The sequence below is a fragment of the Labrus bergylta genome, chromosome 18, assembly GCF_963930695.1.
Source record: "Labrus bergylta chromosome 18, fLabBer1.1, whole genome shotgun sequence".
Classification (NCBI taxonomy): Eukaryota; Metazoa; Chordata; class Actinopteri; order Labriformes; family Labridae; genus Labrus; species Labrus bergylta.
The window spans coordinates 23,644,518-23,668,277 of record NC_089212.1 but is presented as its reverse complement, the minus strand read 5'-3'; the positions used below and the strand labels follow the sequence as shown (position 1 = coordinate 23,668,277).

General features: G+C 40.7%; 1 protein-coding gene across 5 annotated transcripts in view; it reads left to right on the top strand.

Annotated features, from left to right (window-relative positions):
- klc1a (kinesin light chain 1a) overlaps positions 1 to 23,573 on the top strand; it is a 48,847-nt gene extending 25,274 nt beyond the window's left edge. Inside the window, exons 9-16 of one of the 5 annotated variants that reach the window (XM_029282092.2) lie at positions 1,076 to 1,175; positions 1,479 to 1,531; positions 2,098 to 2,165; positions 2,687 to 2,795; positions 5,120 to 5,254; positions 13,162 to 13,292; positions 17,253 to 17,319; positions 19,985 to 23,573. In XM_029282092.2, the coding sequence (XP_029137925.2) occupies positions 1,076 to 1,175; positions 1,479 to 1,531; positions 2,098 to 2,165; positions 2,687 to 2,795; positions 5,120 to 5,254; positions 13,162 to 13,292; positions 17,253 to 17,319; positions 19,985 to 20,050 (729 nt within the window). In that variant the 3' untranslated portion in view covers positions 20,051 to 23,573. Of the gene's footprint in view, positions 1 to 1,075; positions 1,176 to 1,478; positions 1,532 to 2,097; positions 2,166 to 2,686; positions 2,796 to 5,119; positions 5,282 to 9,303; positions 12,896 to 13,161; positions 13,293 to 17,252; positions 17,320 to 19,984 lie in introns of those variants that run through there. The other 4 variants (XM_020657601.3, XM_020657602.3, XM_020657603.3 and 1 more) reach the window with 4 other exon arrangements.
- The last annotated feature ends 187 nt before the right edge of the window (positions 23,574 to 23,760 follow it).

Here is a 23,760-nt window from a genome sequence, read left to right as displayed (position 1 = left end):
AGCACAACAGGTTCCTGCAACTGATTCAAAGAAAATTAGCAATGAACACATGGTTTAAGATCTGCCTGCACTTTTTATGGAGCAGTTTAATGTACTCCAGCAGAGCAGCGTTATATAAAATATGCATCACGGCCAATTGGCTACGGCTGCTTTTTGTTGTTTTTAATTGTCTCTGGCTCTTTGTTCCCACCAAAGCTCAGCCTCAAGACGCTGAGCTCAAAACAAAAAGTGCAGATTTAGCTCAGTAATTGTAACCACATCTTTGAATTTAAATTGTCATCGTATGATTGGTTATAACAATTTTGTATTTGTCTGAGAAGCTAACTTTAAGATTCATCTTTAAATAGATTTCTTACAAGTTGTTTTTAGATGCATTTTTTTTTAAAGGGTATTTATTTTCATAGATCACGATCAAGTTATTTTAGATTGCGCCAGTGGCCTAGTGGTAAATGTGCCCCATGTACAGAGGCTACAATCCTCAGAGTGGGCAGCCGAGCTTTGAGATCCGACCTTTGGCTCCTTTGCTGCAAGTCATTCCCCACTCTCTCTGTCCTCGATTTCCAACTCTATCCACTGTCCTGTCTCTCTAATAAAGGCTTAGTTAAAAATCTTATTTATTTGAGCTGTAAAATAAACTGAAGTTCTACAAAGAAACACATTAATGATATTGTTTTAACTGAAATTCATAAAACATTTTAGGGGTGGAAATTTGCTTAATTGGCAATTTTGTGTTTTCAAGTCTGCTCTGAATCCTGCAAGTCGACCAATTGAGACCAATTGAGGTTTAGGTGGTGACATTTAAAGTGTAAGGTATTTTAAACAATGTTGCAGAAAAGACTCCTGCCTCATACATCAATTCCCTAACCTTACCCATCTCCTCATCTCACTCTATAACTGTTTCCAAAATTACGCAGTGGGTGGAGTTAGCCTCAGAGAAGAAGGTGCATTTAAACTGTTGTGGTAAAAAGGTCGATAAAAAGCTTTTTGTGAAGTTGCTGTGTGGATTCCCTGAGAGTGTAATGTCATCATTTGTGCTGACTCCTTACCTTTTGGTTGTCTTTGTTTTGTTTTTCAGGCTTCCTGTTACCTCAAACAGGGCAAGTTCAAGCAGGCTGAAACTCTGTACAAAGAAATCCTCACCCGCGCCCATGAGAGGGAGTTTGGCTCTGTTGATGGTACCTACTGTGACTTTGATAATAAAAAAAGAAAAACACAGACACACATTTCAGCCGTAATCCACTCATGCAGAGTGACTTTGAGTTAGAACAAATATAAACACATTAGTCGTCCTTCTACAGACCCTGCTGTGCTCCTCCTCTGCTGTAAAGGTTAATATTTCCAGGCTGCTGTAGCTGTAAACAAAAATGACCTTTCAGCTGAAAAATAAAAGCCTTATTCCTTCAGATCCAGAGCTGAGTATCTTTGTCTGTTACTCTTGATTTACTTCTTCTCATGCGTCTTACTGTGTTTCTCTGCAGATGAGAACAAGCCGATATGGATGCACGCTGAGGAGAGAGAGGAACAAAGCAAGGTGAGCCGAATCTGAGGATAAAGGTCGAGCCTTAACCTGTGTGCTATCATGTATACATTCTTTTAAGTAATGCATACCCACATTTTTTTTATATAGTTGTTCACAGAATCAGTCAGAATCGTTCCCTTTTCGTTGGCTAAATCAAAGTCAGGGCTTGGCCGCACATTCAGATAACAACACACTGAGTAACACTGGCAGCAGCATTAAAGTACTCAGACAGTTTTATGATGGTATTTACGAGGGAATAAGAAGGACTCCCTTTACAAAGAGTCGGATTAGATGATGAAGTCTCAGTAATTACCTTCTGCTGATCTGAGTGAGGATCCCAACTAGGAGTTCATTTTTCATCACGCTTCAAAGGGTTTTGTTGTCCAGGGACTAACCAGACTGTAATCTCACGACTGAAGAGCCCTTAATGTTGTCTTTGAAGGTATTAAAACATCCTCTTCGGTTTGTTATGGGTTCATTTTCACTTCAAGAGTCACTTCACATTTCAAGTCCATGTAGACCCTCTGAAGTGGTTTTGGTGTGAACTCTTAGCTTTTCTTTTCTTTTCTTTTTTGTAGGGGAAGCAGAAGGACGGCTCACCTTTTGGAGAATATGGAGGCTGGTACAAGGCCTGTAAAGTCGACAGGTACGTTTGAGTCTTGAATTAAGTGTCTAAGTGCAGATGAGCAGTGCAGGTGAGCAGTGCTTCCAGCAGCTGGAAAAAAATAGGTTCTTAAGCAGTAAAGCTGAAATGAAATGTCCACACACCTTAGGTTTCACCTTAGGTTGCCCAAACAGACTATCTTCCCTTGCTCTGTATTTCTCAGCATAGCGTCTGATCGATGCTGTGGCTCTGCAGGTGATTGAGAGAGAGAGAGAGAGAGAGAGAGAGAGAGAGAGATGTTAGAAAATGAAATGCTCACACATACAGGAAGAGGAAAAAAAGGCAGGACGAGGGGAGAAAAATAGAAAGCACGCTTGTTGCTTTCTGAATAATTGTTCATACTCTGCAGATTGGTGTGTATCACATTGTGGGAGGAGGGTACAGGATGAGCAGGTTTAAGGTGGTTGTGGGGGAATGAGTGGGTGTCTGATTTAGTCTATGTTCAGTTGCACTCATTAAATGATTCCCGGTGACAAGCTATTCCTCCTCGTTTTTTTCTGCAGCCCTACAGTGACCACCACCCTGAAGAACCTGGGCGCCCTCTACAGGCGGCAGGGGAAGTTTGAGGCGGCAGAGACTCTGGAGGAAGCTGCCCTGCGTTCCAGAAAGCAGGTGTGGTCTCTTGATGATCATGCGACTGATAACACAGGATACCTTTCCGGGGCTAAGTCATCCCTGTTGTGTTAAAACTGCAGAAATAGCTCTAAATGGCCGTATCTAGTTACCAACTCTCAGATCAAATGGCTCTGCGCAGCATTTCCTGGCAGATTAAAAGGCAGAATAGTTTCAATGTAGCAGAAAATTAGGGAGACGATGATGTATAATTAAGATGCGGGGAAGGATGCAGCTTTCAAAGTGCCTCTGGTGATGTGTTACTGATGAGATTTAATGGGGTTTCCCGTGGAGATAAGAGGCAGTGGAGAACCCCTGCAGCCTTTATCCTAAATTAGGATTCTCTTCAAAACTTAGTGCCAAGCATCTCTCTGTTGGGGAGCAACATCAGGCTATTTAAACCTGATCCTGTTATACCAGTGTACGTCACAACTGTAGAAACTGATACTAATTTAGTTTGCTTACAAATAATACACACCCACCACGAGGCTTCTTCAATTAATCAAATCAATATAAGTGGGATGGGAAAATTTTCATGACGTGCAAAACAATATCAAACTCATGCATCAAATCGAAAACTTCCAAGATGGAGTCATGATGGAATAGAAAAAAGCTTGACCCAAAAAACAAACATCAAATCAAAAAAAAAAATGTTGTGTTATACAAACATGAACATGTAGTATGTAGACACATCTTTCTACACAGCATGGGATGAAATTCATGGACTGTTATGAATCTGACACTTTACCATCAAGTGCTTTCCAACTGAGACACAAGACTGTTTGTGAGGTGGCATTTCCTGTGTTATAATAATCCATTAGAGCCACACAGGCTGAGGCTGAGATTTGTACAAATATTATCTATAAATCCAGAAATCAGTTGTTGTGTAATAAGAAAACTAGCCTACTTTTTCCACAAAGAAAATGTATCAGGAATCATGAGGAATCACTTTCCTTTCCCTTCTGTTTGATACTGCTAAGAACGGAAACTCAGGACCTTCTGTATGTTTGTCCTGCTGGAGCCTTTCCATTTAAGGTGTTATTTGTTGTCATCTTTCTGTCAAATTCTCAAATGGTTGTTTTGAAATTTCTGTAGCTTTTCGTTCTTTTCTTTCTTTAATTGTGCACTTAACCTCAAGAAAAGCTCTGATGAGGTAGATTAAGACGATCCATGCCCAGAGGTCTCCTTTAGATTCAATCAGTGTCTCTGTATTATGTAATGGAGGAAGTATTTAATTATCTCACAATACGAGCATCATCTTCATTTACCCTTTGTGAGCCTGTCAGTCTGTGTTTTTCCACTCGTGAATAATTAATTCCTCAGACACAGTCAGACAACACAGTGTTTGCATCAATCTGCACTGTGCTGTTAGAGCATCGTCAGTCCAGCTTTAAATAGACCAGAGACTGCTTCTTTGTGCCAACTTGTTCCTGAGGTGTAATCCCTTCATTATTCACAGCCGAGTTTATAAATGTGTCTTGAAGCATGCATGAATGGAATATTAAGCTTTTAAAAAGTAGATTTTTACACATGCAAAAAACTCCTGAATATTCCCAGAAACTTCTAAAGGTGAGCTGCATGTAAAAAGCTAAAAAAACAAAACATTTTCCGTTTGAAGTTGTGTTGAGCCAATGTTTGAACATAGCAGGTAATATTCCAGGAGAATTATTATTACTATGCTTGGGGCCTTTTTATTAGACAGAACAGCTGAAGAGAGGCAGGAAGTGTTGGGAGGACAGAGTGGGGGATGACAGGAAGCAAAGGGCAAAGGTCAGATTCAAACCCACGGCCGCTGTAATAAGAACTCCAACTCCGAACATGGGGTGCACGTCATAACCGCATGGCCATCCAGCCTCACATATTCAGAACAATTCACAGCGAGTGAGTGTGCTGTGGTGATAGTGTCCATTTCCTGGTTTATATTAAGGAGACAACATGTTTTTGACTGCTGTGCCTTCAATTATTCATCTTTTTTCCCTATTTGGCCTTTAAAATTGACTTTTTTGAATTTGTTTCGACTGTTTTATCCTCATGTTTTATGCATGTGTCTGCTGTCTTTGTGGCAGGTGGTAGAGGTTCACAGCTTTGATGTAAATTGGATTGGATGAATTGGCACTTGTTCCTGTCAGCTGAACAGTTTCCATGTGTGTGACAGTGTGTTTTAATCTGCAGGTGGCACAGGTTCCTCGCTGTTGATTTAATTGGATTAGCTGAATTGATTTCTTCTTTGTGTGTGTTTTTGTGTGTGTGTGTGTGTGTGTGTGTTTGTGTGTGTGTGTGTGTTTGTGTGTGTGTGTGTGTGTGTGTGTGTGTGTGTGTGTCAGGGTCTGGACACTGTTCATAAGCAGCGTGTGGCAGAGGTCCTGAGCGAGCCCGAGGCCCGTGAGAAGCAGCGGAGCCGCGAGAGCTTGACCTCTGACACAGTGAAATACGAGAGCGGGCCGGACGGTGGCGAGGAAGTGAGTATGAGCGTGGAGTGGAACGGGGTAAGTACAGTACACAGCCCTCAGCACGTCACAGAGAGTCTTTACATTCAGTGCAGACGTGTTCAATAACAACGACTGTATCTCTCTGGACAGAAGCCACACACATCAGCCCACCATGAGTCCTGTTTATAAAGATATGATATGTGTATGTAGAGTCAGACATATCATATCTGATGGGTGAGGTCAGATGATAGGAACTTTATTACGTCAACAACTTGATTTATTTTTCTTTCTTTTAGTTCAGATCAATGCTGTTAAAAGTATTGTATTATAAAGTCATGAAAGAATCTTTAATAACACATTACGACTACGGCTGTGTTTGATTTAAGACAACTTTGTTTGTTTTTCCACTCACTGTCTCCATGCCACTTTAATTCTGCATGTTGATTTCTCATCATTTCGTATTATTTAAATATGAAATGTTACTTAAGGGTGTCTGCGGTTTCTGTCAAGAAAGATATGAAGGTTGTTTTTTTACCCAGTATGTCGATAATGATGTTCTGTGTGACACTGCTTATGCTGATTGACTGTCAGATTACTACAGTACTAAAGTAGTTGTTGCTTATACTAAACTGTTTCGCTGATTTAGATTAATACGACCAAGTGAGACCGTTCTCAGTCCGATCTTAAATCTCCTCCACAGTAGGTGCTCCAGTCGTAGTGTTTAACATATAAAAGCAGTGCTTTGGTTGTTATAAAAACTTCTTCTCCCCACTAAAAAAAACATCTGCCTCTAGAGCTTTCCAAACTAACTCTGAGTCTTATAAACTGCTTTCACAGCAGTAAAGCTCCTCTGGTTTTCACACGTTGACAACACCAAACTTAACTCTCTCTGCCGCAGAGCCTCTTCTCTAACTCAGCTGGTACTCTTTACAGCATCTGCAGTATTCTCTCAGCCTCTAGTGACTGCAGCGGCAGGACATGTAGATGTAGCGTCTCTGTAGGCTGCTTACCGTCGTGTTCTTAAAGGCTGCTGCTGCTGCTGCCTGCTCACATAGCAACAGTAGCCATAGCTCCCTGAACAGCCAATCAGCATCTCCTCCCGTTCCTCTAGTTGTGGCTCTGGGAGGTTCAGTCCGAGATGCATCAGTGTCTCTAAAATACGACATCAGTCATTTATAATCATTCAGCCTCCTGCAGACATTCACACACCGCCAGCTGATCTCTGGACTATTTATATCAGAACAACCTGCCTGTCTCATCTGGAAGGAGCTCCAGCTGGAAGTGAATTTAACATTTCTGTTTTTGTTTTGCCCTTAAGTCTTCTTTTCATCCAGCACCAAATGAATGTTTAGCTCAGATTTGACCAGAAAGTCAAGAAGAGTAGAGCACAAAGAGATTCTCTTCAATAATGTGATTAAACTTTATCTCACAGCAGCAGAAGAAGATGACAGGAAGATTTTAAAAAATATGTACAAGTAGAGATGAAAAGGAAGGATAAGTTCTCAAACATTAAATTAAATTCCAACAATTACGTTAATTAAAATACTAATTTAGCCCTGTGATTGTCTGGCGACCAGTCCCGGGTGTAACCCCGCCTCTCGCCCAATGACAGCTGGGATCAGCTCCAGCGTAATGAGATGGGAAGGGAATTCCAGAGGATTGATGCTATGACCTCAAACGCATGATCACCACTAGTCTTATAATGAGTTAGTGGGACAGACAGCAGGTGTAGGGTGTTGAATACAGCTGAATGAGAAAGAGTCAACACAGTCATTGCAGCTTATATTTGACTCTATGAAAACATTAATAGGTTAAACTTAGTGTTTGAGTATCCCCGCCACCTCCCTGCAGCTGTCACACCTTTTTCTTTGTCTTCCAACCTGTCAAAGAAATCATCACTTCCACTTGAGCTCTCTCCACAGGCAGGTGTGAAAACAGTTTTTCTCCTCACTTCTAATCAAATGAGTCCTGCGTGACTCATCAGTCTGTTCATCTGACTCCACATGGGCTCTGTACTGTACTCCTTCTGTATGTGATCCTGAAACACTGTGCTCTATGTTCCTGTGCATGTGTGCATCTTTCCCTTTGTGTCTTAAGCTGCTGTCTGAGAACTTTACGCTGGGTGTTTTTTTTTTTTGTTCTGGTGTCTTTGTTAATTTCCTTCTGCTTCTTTTGTTTGGATGTTAGCAGCCAGAGAGGAAGGACAGTTTGTTTAATCAAATGAGCTAAAAACACCATTAATGCTAACTGTTATTCAGCTCAGTTGTGTTAAATATACTTCTCAATTAATGTTTTTAGATGTCATATAGTGCAGTTATAGAATAACTTCAATAAAAGCTCATTAGTGATTACTGGATTGACTTTATTCCAGAGGTGTGGAACATGTAAAAGTGATTTTTGAAGCATTTCTTTCTTAAACATTATTGAATATTGTTGGTTTTCAGTATTTTAATTAGTGAGTGTGTGTTTTAGGACATCTTCTCTGTCATTTTAGAAACACATACACATAACAAAAATGTTCATAATTTCTCTAATAATTTCGTACTTCATTCTGCTGATACAATCAAATCAAAATAATCAACGATCACATTTTTCAGTAGCTGTCTGGCTGCTCTCATGCGTCTCCTCCCTGCATCCCCTCTGTGCTCGTTGTGTGGTTTCCTAACAAAGTTTAAACGTTCTGACTTGATCTAATTGTGCTAACGATGTTCCAGATACAGACACGGTAGCTCTCCATCACTTTAGAGTGTGCAAAGGCTCCACCTAGTGGCAGACTCTGAGAATTACATCACATTTAATCACTTAACGGGATGAACAGTGGGGGTGAGGTCAGAGTTTAAAATTGATGAATACAAGAAATAAGCACAACTGTAACAACCATCTTAATGCTTTTAATATCAAGAGAATAGTGGAGTATTTATCTATATTTGATTTTAATTTACAATTAACTCAATTTTAAGAACAAAGAGAGAAAGGCAGAGTTTTGTTTCCTGCTATAAACAAGCTAAACTCTGAGAGTCTAGTTGCATTTTCATTGAGGTCAAAAAGCTCCAGCAACACTTGTAGTGTGAAGACAACTTTATTAACAAATTAGACCGACGCTTTTCGGCTTGTGGCCTTCATCAGGGTCATCAAGAAACACATGGCACACAACATTTACATAGGGTCGGTACGAAATTGAGAAAAAGGTAAAAGAAATAAAAATACATACAGGCAACCAATCAAATAACATCCACATTTATATATTGGCCAATGAGGCACCTGCAAAAGTGGGCTGGTTAGGTTAGTTGGTTAGACCAATGAGTAGTGACATGGAGGTGAGGGGCGTGTCCAACAAAGGCGAGGAGAAGGTGCATTTTTGTTGCCTTGTGCGACTCTCCTGGTATTTTTAAATCAGTTCATTCAGTCGAGATCTTGTATTTTTTGTCACACCTGAGGCGGGAAACAGGAGGTGTGAATTGAGTTCAGACGGGGCCGATAATAACTTCTACTCAGTCCTTGTCTTGTAAGCTCAGAATCAGTTAAGGTGTTTGCGCTCCGAACGCTTCTGTGGGCGAGACATCACGCTATTTTGAGTCTTTTTTTGGAAAATGGTTGACGGCCTTAGAGAATTAAAGTCTGGGTTTTTTTTTAGTTCTTTATCCTAGAAACCTAAGTAGGATGACACAGACATAAATCAAACTCAAACTAAATATTTAGCTGCCTAGTTTTCTTCATCTTTTTTCAACATCATTCTTCTATTTTCTTAATTTGAGCTTTCTAACCAATCAGAATCCTTTAAAAAGACACAAGAGGTCTTAACCTGCCATTTAACTCGACTTGTATTTTCCTGTTTTGTGTTTGTTTTCTAAAAGTTTAGGGTGTGATGCTTTTCCCAAAGCTGGTAGAGAAATACTGTGTCTGATCTGTAAATCCTGCTTCAGTGTCTTTAATTCACTGTTTCCCTTCCTGTGTTCTTCTTCTACTGTTCTCTTCCCCTGTCTTTTTTTTCTAAATTCGATCTCTCCACATCTCATCTCACTGTCTTTTCTCTCTCTCTCTTTCACTCTTTGTCTCCTCCCGCTCCGTCTGACCGGCAGGCATAACTCCAGATGCCTTGTAATGATTCTAAAAACTTGTCTTCTGCATGACGGACGCCTCGCCTCACCTTTTCCTCGCGTCAGTCCCTTCAGCTTTGCAGTTCTCTTCAGCTCCCTCATCTCTTTACCTCCTCTGGGTTCTGGTGGGATTCTTCACGGGCCGGGGGCGATCCACAGCGCTAATGTTGCTTTAACGAGGAGTGGGTTGGAGTTTGGATTACGCAGAGTTGTGTTTGTATCTGCTGTGGGTGGGAGAGAACTGGGGGGGGATATTGAACTCTTTCTTCTTACCATGATCTTCCTTCTGTCCCCCTCTCCTCTCTCTGTGTCCCTCTCTTTCTGCCCCTCTCCAGTTAAAACTTTAAACTGTCATTCTGACTGCAGACTCATTTTGTAGATGCTGGGGAGGTTTTTAGGGTGTGTCCTTAAAATCTCTGACTCCTACCTTGTTCTCTAAACTGCTCTGTGAAGCATCACTCTGAATCCCGATAATAATAAAAATAATAACTTTATTTTGAAGCTCTCTTAAAAACAAGGGTTGACAAAGTGCCACAGCAAACATAACAAGAACGCATGAGAACCCAAAAAACCACGGCAACAGAGCAACCCAAGGAAGAGACACACAACCAACAACAACAAAACCCCAACTTTAAAAGATCCCAAGTCCTTGACTTAAAACTTTCCAATCCCACCCGAGGCATTAAGCAGTTATATCCGCTCTCCCGGAGCACAACTCAACACAAAACAACACTAAAAATCAATCTAAAGGAATCAAAGATGCTTCTTTTGCAACACATGTATATCAGTATGTTTAAGAAAGTTGATGTTTGAGGGAAGCATTGCATTCCTTTAGTGGATGAAAGTGAAGAAAACAGTTAAAATATGTAGAAATATTAGATAGAAATATTATTAAACATGCTGTAAAACAGATAATATCCTCAAATATCTAATTAAAGAAGACGTGGGTGCACATCCAGTCCTTCATGTAGATCTGCACATTTAAACTAAATCCTTGAAGTCAAATTATTTTAGATTTTCTGCCCACTTCTCCCTAGATTTTTTGGGGTTAAAAAAAAGTCAACGTATTCGCACCTAAAGGATCTTCAGCAGGGAAATATCAACATGACTGTAAACAAGGAACAACACCGATCACACCCTGTGACATCACACCAAACTGATCAAACACACACATCCCCTCTCACAATCTGACTCTGCAGGAATGAAACGGTCAGAGTTAAAGCTTTAACGTTTTATCCCCTCTTCCTTTCTTTGGGTCTCCTCTCTCTCTCTCCTTCTCCGTCCTCTGTTTTCCTCTCGGCGTTTTACATCTGAACTCATTAGTGGTGACTCAAAGCTCGTAGTGATTCAACATGCTGTAAATAACATCTCCTTAAAAATAAAAAAGTAAAAAACTCGTCAGCATGAGCGAGAGCACCGTTGATTGTGGCTCTGTGGGTTTTAGAGTTTTAGTCGTTAGTGTGTCGTTCTGTGTCATCTGTAAGCAACGATATCACACTAAATCTTCGATGTCAACAAGAAGACGCTTTAAAGGGAGCAGGATTCATGCATGATGTGTTACAAATAGACTGACACAGTAATTCAGTTTCAGAGGAGAAGGAGTGATTGTCTTTAAAAAGCTTAAACATTGTGCATTTAGCCTGTTGACCTTCTGTATATCTGTATATAGGTGTCTTGAGTAAATGGGTGGGGGGGGAGGGGGGGGGGGGGGTGCAGAGGGTTTCGCTGTGAACAAAGCAATGTTGAATATGTTGGAAATGTAGGAATTATTAAAGCCTCCTCGTCTCTGTTCTCCGCTCCTGCTAATAATCTTCTGCGTGTCCTGTCCTGTTTGTGCATCTTCCAGTTTGTCTTTCTTAACTTCTAATAAAACCTAAACTCTTTGCTCACCTGAACCTGTGCCTGTCGCCTCTTTGTGTGCGTCCCTCTCTTTTCTCTGTGTGTGCTTTGATAACGGAGTGAGCTCTAAACATTAACACCTCTCAGCTGGAGCGACTTTACTCTTTTTGTCATATGGAGATTGTGTTGAGATTAAAAAAAAAAAAGAGTTAGAGCATAAACAAGATGATGTACAATAAAAAAAATAAAGAGCTTTTAAACTACTGAGGTACAACAATCCTCAAACGCACTCATAGACATCATGCCCTAACGTAGCAGGGACAAAAGACGGCTGTGGAATTGCTTCATAATTTTTATTCAAATAAATCAAAATATTTAATTACCATGTTTGACAGTATTTTAAGCTTATTTTGATTTTTTGGGACGGGCTTTAGCTCAGGGTTCTTCTTGACTGTTACTTCCTGTTTAGAAGTTTTTTTTAATTTTTTTAATTTTTTAATTTTTAGACTAAAAACTGAACTTCGGGTAGATCGAGGGTTATGTTGGTAACTTAACCACTTAACGTTTTTTTTTCCTTATTCAGACATTTTCTAGTTCTTTCTTTTCTTCTTCCAGCTTTGAGTATTTGTAATAAATATCTTCTCCTGCTTTACGCTTTTCACACATTTCCCAACTATATAATCTAAAAGTCAAATCAAGCTCTGTGGAGATTATTGATCTCATCGCAGTCACCACAACCGTCCATTAAGACGGGATATTAGGGCATCGCTAATGACCAGCAGACTTATCACCAAACCATCTCCAGCGCTGATCATGCTCAGGTGTGTTTCTCAGTGACTCCTTATTTTTAAGAGTTATTAAAAAAAACATTGAATGAGGTTAAGAAACAAACTGGTCTGTTAGCTATAATATAATATTTGAGCTTGTTTTTAAAATCCTGTTTATGTAAAATCCATCAACTCTCAGTTAAGAGCGGCTCGTCCACATCCATGTTTGGACCTTTGAATCAAACGCTAGTTTTTAAATATTTGTCTCACTTCTCAGAGCCCTGCTCTGTTTGAAGGTAGGTCACTTTCTTCAGGTTACTGACACATGAAGGTGTCTGAATCTGATCTACAACATGTGCAACAGAGAAAGTCCTCGTCCACATGTAGGCGGGTATTTTGAAAACACAGCTTTTTTTTTTTTGTTACGGCCTTTTGTAGCCAAACTGCATTTTATGTCACTGAAAACACACTTCTTTTTAAAAACTCCTTCCAGGGGAAATATCTTCAGAAACTCTGTTGGGATCGTAACGTCACACTGTGCGCCGGTTTCTCCTCCGTTTGACGTCATTGTGTAACGCTGTCATTTTAGTTTTGGTGTTAACGTTGCTAACTGGACTTATTCACACATAGACACAAGACGCCTCTCCCACTATGGTGACGAGCAGAGGCGCCTGAGTGGACCACTTTGTAAATGAAATGGTCATTGCAGAGGAATGGAGAGAAAATGTGCGTGCATCAAGACCTTTCTAAAACGGCTCCGTAATGTACGATGCAATGATCACTGATGTAGTGACTTCACAGGTTTGCATCTTGAGTGTGCGCCTGCATTATGTAGGCACATCAGATGTAGCAACTGTGCACATACATGTGTGGTTGTATTCAGGTGTTGCACCGGCGTTTGAAGACCTCAGAACCTTTTTTGTAAATCTGCAAGTATGTCCTGTGAATTTAACCACACGTCCCAATTTTTTAAAAAATCATGGTCTCCAAAAAAGCTGCAGGTTACGATCAGGTTCCTTTGCATCTTTTCCAAACTGGTAACTGTCCTGAGCTTCTGATTCTGTTGAGGAAATTTAAAATCTGCATATTCCTGCACGAGACAAACTGCTAGACATTTTTGAAGGTACCTTCTAACAGTGCACTGGTCTGATGCTAATGTACGTCCAGCATACACACTCCTTTGTGTGTGTGTGTGTGTGTCAGTGAGTTTAACCCCTGTGACGTCTCCCATCAGGACGGCTCCGGCTCGCTGAAGAGGAGCGGCTCCTTCAGCAAACTGCGAGCGTCGATCCGCCGCAGCAGCGAGAAGCTCGTCCGCAAGCTGAAAGGAAGCGGCCCCAGAGACAGCGAGCCCAAAAACCCCGGGTAACTATAGCAACAGACACCTGAACAACCCGCTACAGGGGACTCTCTCACTTTATGCACTGGAGGACCGGAGGAACGAGCCGGCCCCCTCCGAAACCTCAGCTCGGCGGTTGTTGGTGCACTAACCAAAAATAAAAAGAAGGGATTGGCTCTGCTTCTGCTGGTGGTGAAACTCTTGACGCTGTTTTGCACATGAAATGACCGCGGGAGCTTTTACTCAAACAAAAAAAAAAACATTTATCTAAGTTTCCATCACATCGGTTTACGTTTCTGCTCTCACACTGCTTCTATTCAGAGTTTCTTTCTTGTTAACTAGTTTTGTTTTCAAAGAGTTTTAGAGCCACTGAGAAGAAAAGTGTTCGTCCTTTGGGGAATAAACGGAAATATTCTGACAAAAAATGAAATAATGGAGATGCAGAGTCTGGTAGTTGGTGAAATTGGGCCAGAAAACCAAAGTGTTTGAACTCTGAAGTTGAGAGAGAGAGAGAAAAATACCCAAAACACTACGGCACATGACACTGAGCAGTTTAAAAAACAAGATGAAAGAAAGAAAGTTGTAATATTTGGAGTAAAAAAAGTAACCCATTTGGACAAGAGGGGTTCTGTAAGAGACAAAAATGTGGAGTTGTAATAATTTATCTGTGAGCTGTAGTTCAGCGCCGGTCAGATTGTTGCAAAACAAAAAAATGGTTTGGTCCTTTTAGATGTGATGAAAGAGACTGAAAGATTTTGGACTTTCTGTTTTAATAAGTGTAAAAATAAACACAAAAATGATTTATTTAGGGGGCGCAGATGGCCTAGCGGTTATGTTGTGCCCTATGTACGGAGGCTTTAGTTCTCAAGCGGGCAGCCCGGGTTCAAGTCTGTCTTTACCAATTTATCCACTGTCCTACAAATTAAGGCAAAAAGCCCCCACAGAATCTTTAAAATCTTAAATTAAATCTTAATTAATTAATCTTAAGTCTTAATTCTGCAAATATTTTGGATTTAACCTCAAAGGATTGAACATTTTTCTCTCCCACACTTCGTCCGTCGGTGTCTCTAATCCTCGTTAGGAGAAACTTGAACCCTGAACACTGTGAGGCCTGTGTGATGAGCAGTGTGTGTAACAGAAATGTTTCGATGAGATGGGACTCTGCAGTTTCTTCACTCTCACGCTGTGACCGGTGATGTTTAGAAAAGCTTCTGCAATGAAACACAAACTAATGTCTGCTTTTATAAACGCCTTCATGCCTGTGGAGCTCTTTTTGACTGTCTCGGTTCAGACCCTGAATAGTGATGTATTTATTGCATTTTGTGGCTTTTGGACTATTTATTTCAATGTGTTTTGAAATATAGTTCACTTTTACTTGGCTGTGGATTTTATTATTTTCTTTGTTTGTTTTTTTGCTTTGAGAGTTTTATCGTCGGTAAACAAACGTGTCTGCATGGCTGTTTGTGTTTAGAGTTGGATGCTGTGATGAAGTTTTATTTATGAATAAATTTGTTCCTGTGGATGTCGACTTGCATGCCTCATCTGTGTGCTCACTGGGTTACGTTTCTCTTCTCTGTGCTGCTCTTCTCTTTGGCTCCTCGAGATGATGACGACGGTGATGATGTCACTGACGCCGCCATCATCATCATCATCACTATGAGCGATTGGCTGAAGTAAACCTAAGTCACTGCAGAAATGTCCATTTTCACAAGTCCTTCGACGTCATTCTTCACTTTGAGATATTACGTTCCCCAAAGATGTTTAGGGGATGAGGGGAGAAACAAAAAGATAAAAACAGAGACTTTATTTCAAGTCAGACTTTTATTTTGAAAATCTAACCCCCCTAAGCCGAGTTCAGAGATATTTTGTGGACATGAAAACAGATCAGAGCCACAGGACTGTGACTCCAAGTGTGCATGCTCCGTGGGTCAATACAGAATTGGAGGCGGAGCCCGGTTCACTCCTATGAAAGCTGCTCAGCTCAAGTGTCAGACTTCCACGTTTAACAGTACCCAGATCTTTCTAAATAACAGATCGTCTGATACTTGGGAACGTCCGCTTGGAGATTGGAATTCCAATCTTAAGGAGTTTTGGAGTTAAAAATCCAACTGCATCCAATGCATCAACAGTAACGTTTAAGCTTATGTTAGTCCTCTTCTTCTGAATTTAAATTAATCACACCGATAGCATCATGCAGCTCTATCTGTGATAGATATTAGCTAACAAAACAAAGGAGGCGTCCATGTTGCCTGTCCGACTTGCAGTTGGACCAGTTTGAACGGTGATGTCATTCCCAGCTCCGAGATCTGAGTCCTGAGGTAAATGGATCGCATCGTTACTTGGCCCGTGGAGCATGACTTTGAGTCCCAGTCCTGTGACTCTGATCTGTTTTCATTATGTCTACAAAACAAATCTGAATGAAGCTTTTATTGCATTTTACAACTTTTGAGACTTTAAAGGCTTTATATGTGATGTTTTGATCCAGCAGATGTCGCCCTTGAGCACCAGCATGAAACCAAAACAACTGGCGCTGCATTGTTGTGTTAGCATGCTAATGCTAGCGATCTTTATTATGCTGGTATCTTCACACTGCATGTAAATTTACCTGAAATGAGCGTGATCTAGAAACACAGTTAAGCAGTGAGTACAGTATGTTATTCTTCTTTTCTCTAGTCCCTCAATTAAACAACTTTTATACACGAGGGGAGGAGTCAGCCGGCCGTCCTGGCGATGTAAACAAACTGAAGATAGGACTCTGAAAACTCTGAAAGCATCACAGACAGTGGGACTCGGGTGTTACACCCATTGTAGACAGTCATGACTCACAGAGTTATTTTCAGAGGAGATACTTGATTTCTACATTTAAGAGTGAAAAATCACATTTAAAGCCTTTAAGATTTTAAAAAGGGTTTTTTAAGTATTTGTATCAGGAAGTTGATGAACCTCTAAAACAGTGATCAGCTGATTTACAGACGTCTATTTCCAAATGTAAGAGTATGGGGAAAAGTCTTTTCGGGCCCTAATGGCATCACGTGACGCTGCAATACCAGCTTCAGCCACCGTGTAAAATTGGCTTCAACGATCGGCCCTCAGGTGCCCGCAGCGTTACCCACTTAACATCATGAATACTCATATCTCCTGCAGGTAGAGCTGGACGCTCGTTGTGATTCGTCAGAGTGGACATTTCTCTGTTCAGGCATGATTGTTGGTGTTTGCATGAAGTTCACTGAAACACAAAAACAAGTTTACAACACTTTAGACTTATCAATAAAAACAGATGTTGTTTATTATCTTCATTAAACTGTTGGTACCACTTTCTATTAAAGGTTTGTAAAGTAGAAGCGACCCATTATAATATATATTAAAATATTATTTAGTGGTAAAAAGGTATTTTTCTAAATCTTTGAAATGTACAATCTGTTTCTTAATTTCTGATTACATGACAGAAAAAGTCAGACGTTAGGTTGACTGAAAGTTAGGCTGAGACGTTTCCAACACGGCGGCTGCTGCCGATGAGCCTCCAGCGCCCCCTGCAGGAACAGATGGCTGACATCACTCAGGCTTCAAACATTAATATTTACAATCTCTGCGTTGACTTTTTAATATTCATGAGATTATTTCAGAATGTCTTCACTTTTTTTTTTCTCTGGGAATGCAATGCACTTTGTCTTATTTAGATTTTCAGGAGCAATTTTGATCAGTTTAAGTGTTTTTTTGATGAGCTACACATTTTTTCACAACTTCCAAATAAAAAAAAAAAAGGGAATATGAGAAAGTGGTACCAAAATGTTTCATCGACCTTCTGAATGTTTTTGACAGAGAAAAAGTAGATGTATGAAACTAACCTTTGTGTGAAAATATCACCGATGTTGTTAACCAACCACCGTTTCCATCGAGCTAATAACCTCCCACTTGACTCTCCACCCCCTCACCTCTGACCTCTTGACCCCTCACCCACCCCTTGCATGTCACTGCTCTGGGTGCAGCATGAAGCGAGCCAGCTCTCTGGGGGTTCTTAACGTGGCGGACAAGGCTGCGAGTGACCACTACCAAGTAAGGAGTGCCGAGTGTTGGGAACTAAAAGTGTCTGCAGAGAGTCGCTTTGACTTTAACCCTGCTCGTGATCTGAGCGTTAAAACCCTGTGATGGAAAGGTTATTAAAAAAAAAACACCCTGAGTCAATCAATTACAAAATGTTATCTCAAGACATTTTACAAATAGTGTTACTACAGCCCCGTTATTTCTACACAGTTAAAGGAAACATTCAAAAGGTTCAACTTTACTTTGAATGAAAAGGAGCAAAAGGACGAATAATCTCATAATATCTGCCCCTTCATAAAAAATTAATTAACAAAACACAAGTTAACAAATAAAATGTCTGCAGGCCAACACAGCCCTCTCACGTCTCGTTAACTCTGAAATAAACCCCCCAATCCTGAGTTTCATTATTTATACATTTGTTTTTTGAGGGAAGGGAACATCAGACGTTTTAATAAAAACATGTCAGTTTGTTTTCAAGATAGAAAAGACAGAAGAAGAAGATCTCCATTATTAGAGGGAGGGGGAGAGAGATTACTTTTACACTATTATTGAGACAAGATACACACACACACACACACACACACACACACACACACACACACAGAGGCCCTGCTAGTCAACAGGCAGCTGCTTAGGGCTCCAGGCCAGTAGGGGGCCCCATAGGGCTGACAGTTTGAACCACAGCAGGGGTTAAAAATGAGCAAATTTAGCAAAGCCTGTATAGGAAGCATCTTAAGGGGGCCCCAGACCCTGACAGCACTCGCTCTCCATGCCCTGATAAGCATCGCATGCTTTTTTAAAAGTTTGTCAATGAAAGTCACCGAAAGAAAATGAAGAGCAATTATCTGTGTGGGAGTGAAAAAAGGAAAAGGGGAAAAAAGAGGACGACAAGTAAGCGTCAGGAAACTGGCAGACGTATTGGGGAGGAACGCTGGTTGGTGGGGCCCCCAACTAATTTTTGCTTAGGGCCCCGACAGACTCTAGGATCGCCACTGCACACACACAAGAACACACACATGCACACGCTGGATCCTTTAAACATGCACTAATGGAGAGATGTCAGAGGAAAGGGGGGGGGGGGGGCTGCACGTTAAAGAGCGCCTGAGAATTTGGGGGTTCGATGCCTTGCTCACCTGCACCTCAGGAAGTGAACTGACACTTCCTAATTTCCAGTCTTGGTCCCGCACCAGGACTTGACCCTCCTGTTCCTAACCCAGGTCCCTCCAGGCTGAGCTGCTGTCGCTCCAAAGATCTTATATCCAAACGTGAATCCCCCCCCCGCCTGTTTCACCAAAAGGGTTAAAAACAAACAAACACGACCTGCAGACACTTTTGGACCTTTCCTTTCTTTTATTCTCTTCCACATGTCATGATAATCTTTTAGGTGTAGACTCTTTTTATCTTAGTTTTGTCAGTTTATTATTTTCTGTGTCAGATTTAAAGGTGATTTATGAAGAGTAACAACATCAGCGTGACTCACACACTAACTTCATGTTTTTGACTAATCAACACAAACAACCAGCAGAAATGATGTTTACACTCCGTCTTTAGTGTCTTTAAGGAGGGGGGGGGGGGTGGTATCAGCGGAGCCACAGCGCTGTGTGTGTGTGTATGTGTGTGTGTGTGTGTGTGTGTGTGTGTGTGTGGAGCTTCTGCTGTGCCATGCTTCCTAAAAGTACTGAAACAGAATGTGAATTCACAGTTTGGGAGAGGAACATTACGCCATCATGGAATCAGTACGAGTGTACAGAGACGTGATGACGGCTGAGCTTGGTTACGACACCTTTGTCTAAAAAGAGCTTCAGCTACTTCTTAGCTAGCTAGAATCCAAATCTTGTTGTGCTTTACAGGATGAGATATTTCTTCACATGTTTGACCGAGAATATACTTAAAAATAGAACATTTTTAGCTCTTTTTTTTATCATGTGTTAGATGGTTAAAAATAACTTTCCTTCCCTCTAATGTGTTCTTTCTTGTTACATCTGTTTTGTAAATTGTGAGTCATGATGGACGTTAGGGCTGTACAATCTTTCGGGAGGAAAAATGACATTGCGATATAAAAAATACAGAAAATCAAACCAGATAAACTTGGCCTGCTTTTAATGTACATATTAGTCCTGCATGATGTTAGAAAAGGGTATGACGTGGGCTCACTTTGCTCAATATTTAAAGAAACAAAACGCGGTGCAGTCAATTAACAAATCTGCTGTTCTTCATGTTTTACACAACACTTGTTTTATCCCTCCTGAAGTGAAAAACTTTTAATTGGTCCCTTAAATCTGAAGGTAGCTCAGAGTTATCTGGAGCTTCATCTGACTGAAGCTTTGCCGTCTAACCTCTGCCTCCATCAAACATGTTAAACGTGCACATACTGAGTGAGGAATGATTTATTCTATGAATATAGATGACTGAGAACCAACACAGACATGTGCATACATTGATTTGATCATATCCTGGGCGGGGGGGGGGGGGGGGGCCTTCACTGGACCTTTCAGGGGTCCCAGACATTACAGCAAGCGGGCCTGGTGTTTATTGAAAAAGCTCGATCATTGCGATACATCGTGCAGCCCTGATGGACGTCACTTTCTTACTGGTGGCAAAACAAATCTACCTTCAGGGACGGATAAAGTAACCTGAGTTCTTTCTTTAATTCTCCTCCGTCTACTTTTTCCTCCAGGAACGAAATAATCGTCTGAGAAAGAGTCGCGACCTGAGTGCCAGCCACACTGACCTGGCGCATTGAAGGTTTTTTTTCCTGACCCTGACGGATGGAGGATCGACCTCCTGTCCACAAACTTCAGACTCTTCTCACTGTAACCTTCTGTGTGTGAAATCTGTTTTTTTTTACCCCCACATTATACTCAAACACCACGGCCTCACTGTACAGGTATCGTTGCACTTTTTGAAAGTTTGCGCTCTGCGAGGGGGAAGTCTTGATGTTTATTTGAATCTTTACATATCGAGGAAGAAGAAGAATATATGAACATATTACCTGCTGTAGGTTTCTGAACTGAGCGTGTAAATCTTTGTTTTCTTGTATATCTATGTGCTTGTACTGTCCGTAAGAACGCCCACTTAAATCAGTCCTTTTGAATATTTATGTTCTGATGTTGAATGAAGGCAAACGCAGAGACGACTTTTAGTCTGACAAACGTTTCTGATGCAGAAGAAGAACATTCACTTGTTGAATTGTAGAGCTTAAAACTTAAAACTTCAACAATAGAATTGACAGTAGGAAACCTCCCTAATTGGGCCCCTTCTGACAGCTCTCACTCTCTGTGATATTCCTGTGAGAATCAGAGTTGGTCAATAAATGTCCCTGAATGAAAACGAAGAGTAATGATCCGTCCGGGAGTGAAAAAAGAAAGAGGAAGAGCGTCAGGACACTGGCAGACATGATGGTAGTTGGAGGGGCCCCTAATAAATTTTTGCCCAGGGGCCCCCAACAGACTCTAGAATCGCCACTGCTCGCTAAGTCGTGAGTTTTTTCAGTGAATCCTGAAAATTAAGATTTCATAAATTGGACACATTTGTTTTGCAAGAAAAAATTAGAATACAACTGAAATGAAACAACGCTAAGAACCAAAGCTTTGAGCAAAATGTGACGCGTGTTTCAACCTCATATTCTGCTTTAATCTTTGAAGGTAAAAACGTTGGAAACCTGCAGAGAGAAGCTGCATCTCAAACACTTTGTAAGACTTGTTTTCCTGAAATGTTCCGTCCTGTGCTGGTTGAAGATTGATGTTTACATTTTGCGTTTTTTTTTTTTTGTAAATGATGTTTTATTTGTTTCTGCGCTGCTCTCTTTATATCTCTCTGTAAAAAAAAACAAAAAAACTCGACTTTAGCAGCGCTGTCTTAGTGAATAACGAGGTTGATGAAAAATGCGACAGAACAGAATCGTTTATTCTGCACATGAAGGCCGAGCGGCGAGCGGCACACTCAGGTTTGACGCTTTTAGTTTCACACACTGACGGTAACTATTGAGGCGGCTGAGATTGAAAAGGCGCCGCACAGAGACGAGGTCGGCCCGAACCTGTGACTCCTTTGTGTAAAATAAAAATCAAAGTCCAGAGAAGTTTGTTGATTTATTAAACAAAAAAGAGAAAAAATATTCTGAACAAAAAGTCCAAACGATGAAGATAAAAGATGACAAAAACGATGACCATGACGGTCAGCAGAAAACATGCAAACCCTCTCCCCCTCTTTGTCTAACCTCCCGCCCCACATCGGAACAAGACTCCAACATTGATCCTAGTTTGAGCACGTTTCTGCTCGTGGAGCTTATTAGAAACATGCAGAGGCTTTTTAGGTCGGTTACAATCACTTCTATCTGAACCACTTCCAGAACCTGCAACACCTGTTGGTTTGATAACTGCTCTCATATCTGACAAACCGAGGGGCGTCCAAAACGGCTGTGTGGGGGCGTGTCTTAAAAGCGCCTACCTTCGCTGGTCCAAACAAATCCAGAGCATTCAGGAGCAGAATCTAAAGTTAGAAGGAGGACATACTGGCTGCTGCATTGTTGTCAGAGAAGCCAGCACTTCAACATAGCATGTTTCCTTAATGTCTGATCAGATAGTAAGATCATTTCATTCCGTAAATATCTTACAGATTTGGTACCTTGAGTACAACAAAACTTTTGAGCTTTATCTTGAGCTGTAATGCGACTTAAAAGAGTCTTCAGGGACTCTAGAAAACATCCTCATTCTAACTTTATCTGAACATGTTTGTGTCTGAATTCTGACCCAAGAATTTGGTTTGGAAGATGAAGTAGTCATCGGCATACAGACGCAGTCATGAGGGATCTAACGTCACGTTTAACTTTATTCAGATTATCGGGCTGATTTCACGACTGATGCATTTACTGCATGACTTCTGAATCAAAACAGAGTGAGTGAGTCTGTGTGTCATCTCCCTGTTAACCAAACAAATATGGCGCCCTGATGTTCAAAATATGAACGCTGAACTTGAAGTTTCCGTCTGTGCCTGCAATAATTTACGAAAAGTTTTGAGATTTAAAAAATGTAACATGTTTCTTATTTTGTCGTTACACTTTTTGTTGAGTTTGTTGTGTCGACTGTTGATCAGTCGGCTCGTCCACCCGCTTTATGCTTTTGAAGAATACACCTTTTTGTTTTTCTTTCACTGTCAGAGGCTCCACAAAGTACAGAGGCACATAACTTAACAATGTCTGATGGTGGAGATGAACTGGGCCACATTTTGAGCAACACTGGACAAACAGCATCTACAGCAACATGTGGACGTAGAGATTGTCAAAAAACTATGTTGCTCGATGTCAGATCAACGTTGCTCAAAGTGTCGCCTGCCTTCTGATGCTGATTATCACCGGAAGTAAACCTAAAATCTCTCCTTAGAATCACATTCTCGTCATTTTCAGGAGTATTTTTATATAATTTTTATGATGACATGAATGTAAACTTAAAGGCTGATGGAAGTTCTGACAACTTAGAAAAGTTTGAGTTGGATTCTTGTTTGTTTCTCGTTAAAGCAGGGGAAGTAAACGTGTCACAGTCCGTCCTTTTGTTGCCGTTATTGTTTCTACCTTTTAAGTTAAGGACGTGTTGATGAAGCGTATTTTCCAAGAAATTGCTAGCTACTATTTTTTCCATGACAGCGTGTGGCAATAATAAGATACGAAACCTATTGGTGAAAATGTGGAGGGATTTCCTTGTGATTGTTTTTCTCAGATAACATTTTTAATTAAAAAAATCTGAAGGACCTGTAATTTAATAGGCCTGGTTACCATGGCAACAAATTGATTGCTGCTCCACAACATATGCAGTCTCCTAAATCTTTTTTTTTAACAGGCAAATGGGTTTAAGATTAAGATTGAATGTCAAGTGTTTGTTTGTTTGTTTCTGTTATTATTTTTGTTTGTGTCTTTAGGACTTGATGCTTCCTACAAGGCGGCGTTGTAGCTCAACATTAAAGATGAAACAAAAGCTTCTCTTGTGCGTCAGTAGAGATAGAAAATGATCCTGGATGAGACTGGCATGTTTGTGATAGGCCTACTACTATTACTCTGTAACTGCTGCTCTCTCTCTCTCTCTCTCTCTTGCTCTCTCACTCTCTCTCACTTACTCACTCTCTCTCTCTCCCTCTCTCTCTCTCTCTCTCTCTCTCTCTCTCTCTCGTGGCTTTGTTCAACTACACGTCCACTTTTATACCTAAGCGGCCGAGTCAAGTTTGTCCTACAACTTATTGTACATTTGAACTGTATTTGAATAAAATGCTCAAATTCATGATTTTTGCTGTTGTTATTTTTTTACATGATCTGTAAAAATTAAAAAATAATAATCTGCAAAAAAAAATCTCAACAAAGCTTTCATTTTTATTTGTTTTATTGGCGGAAATGGGCTTCCGTAGTTTTCTCCCTCCTTCGCCAGTGTGTAGAAAATCAAAACAACGCATACGTCATATCAACTCTAC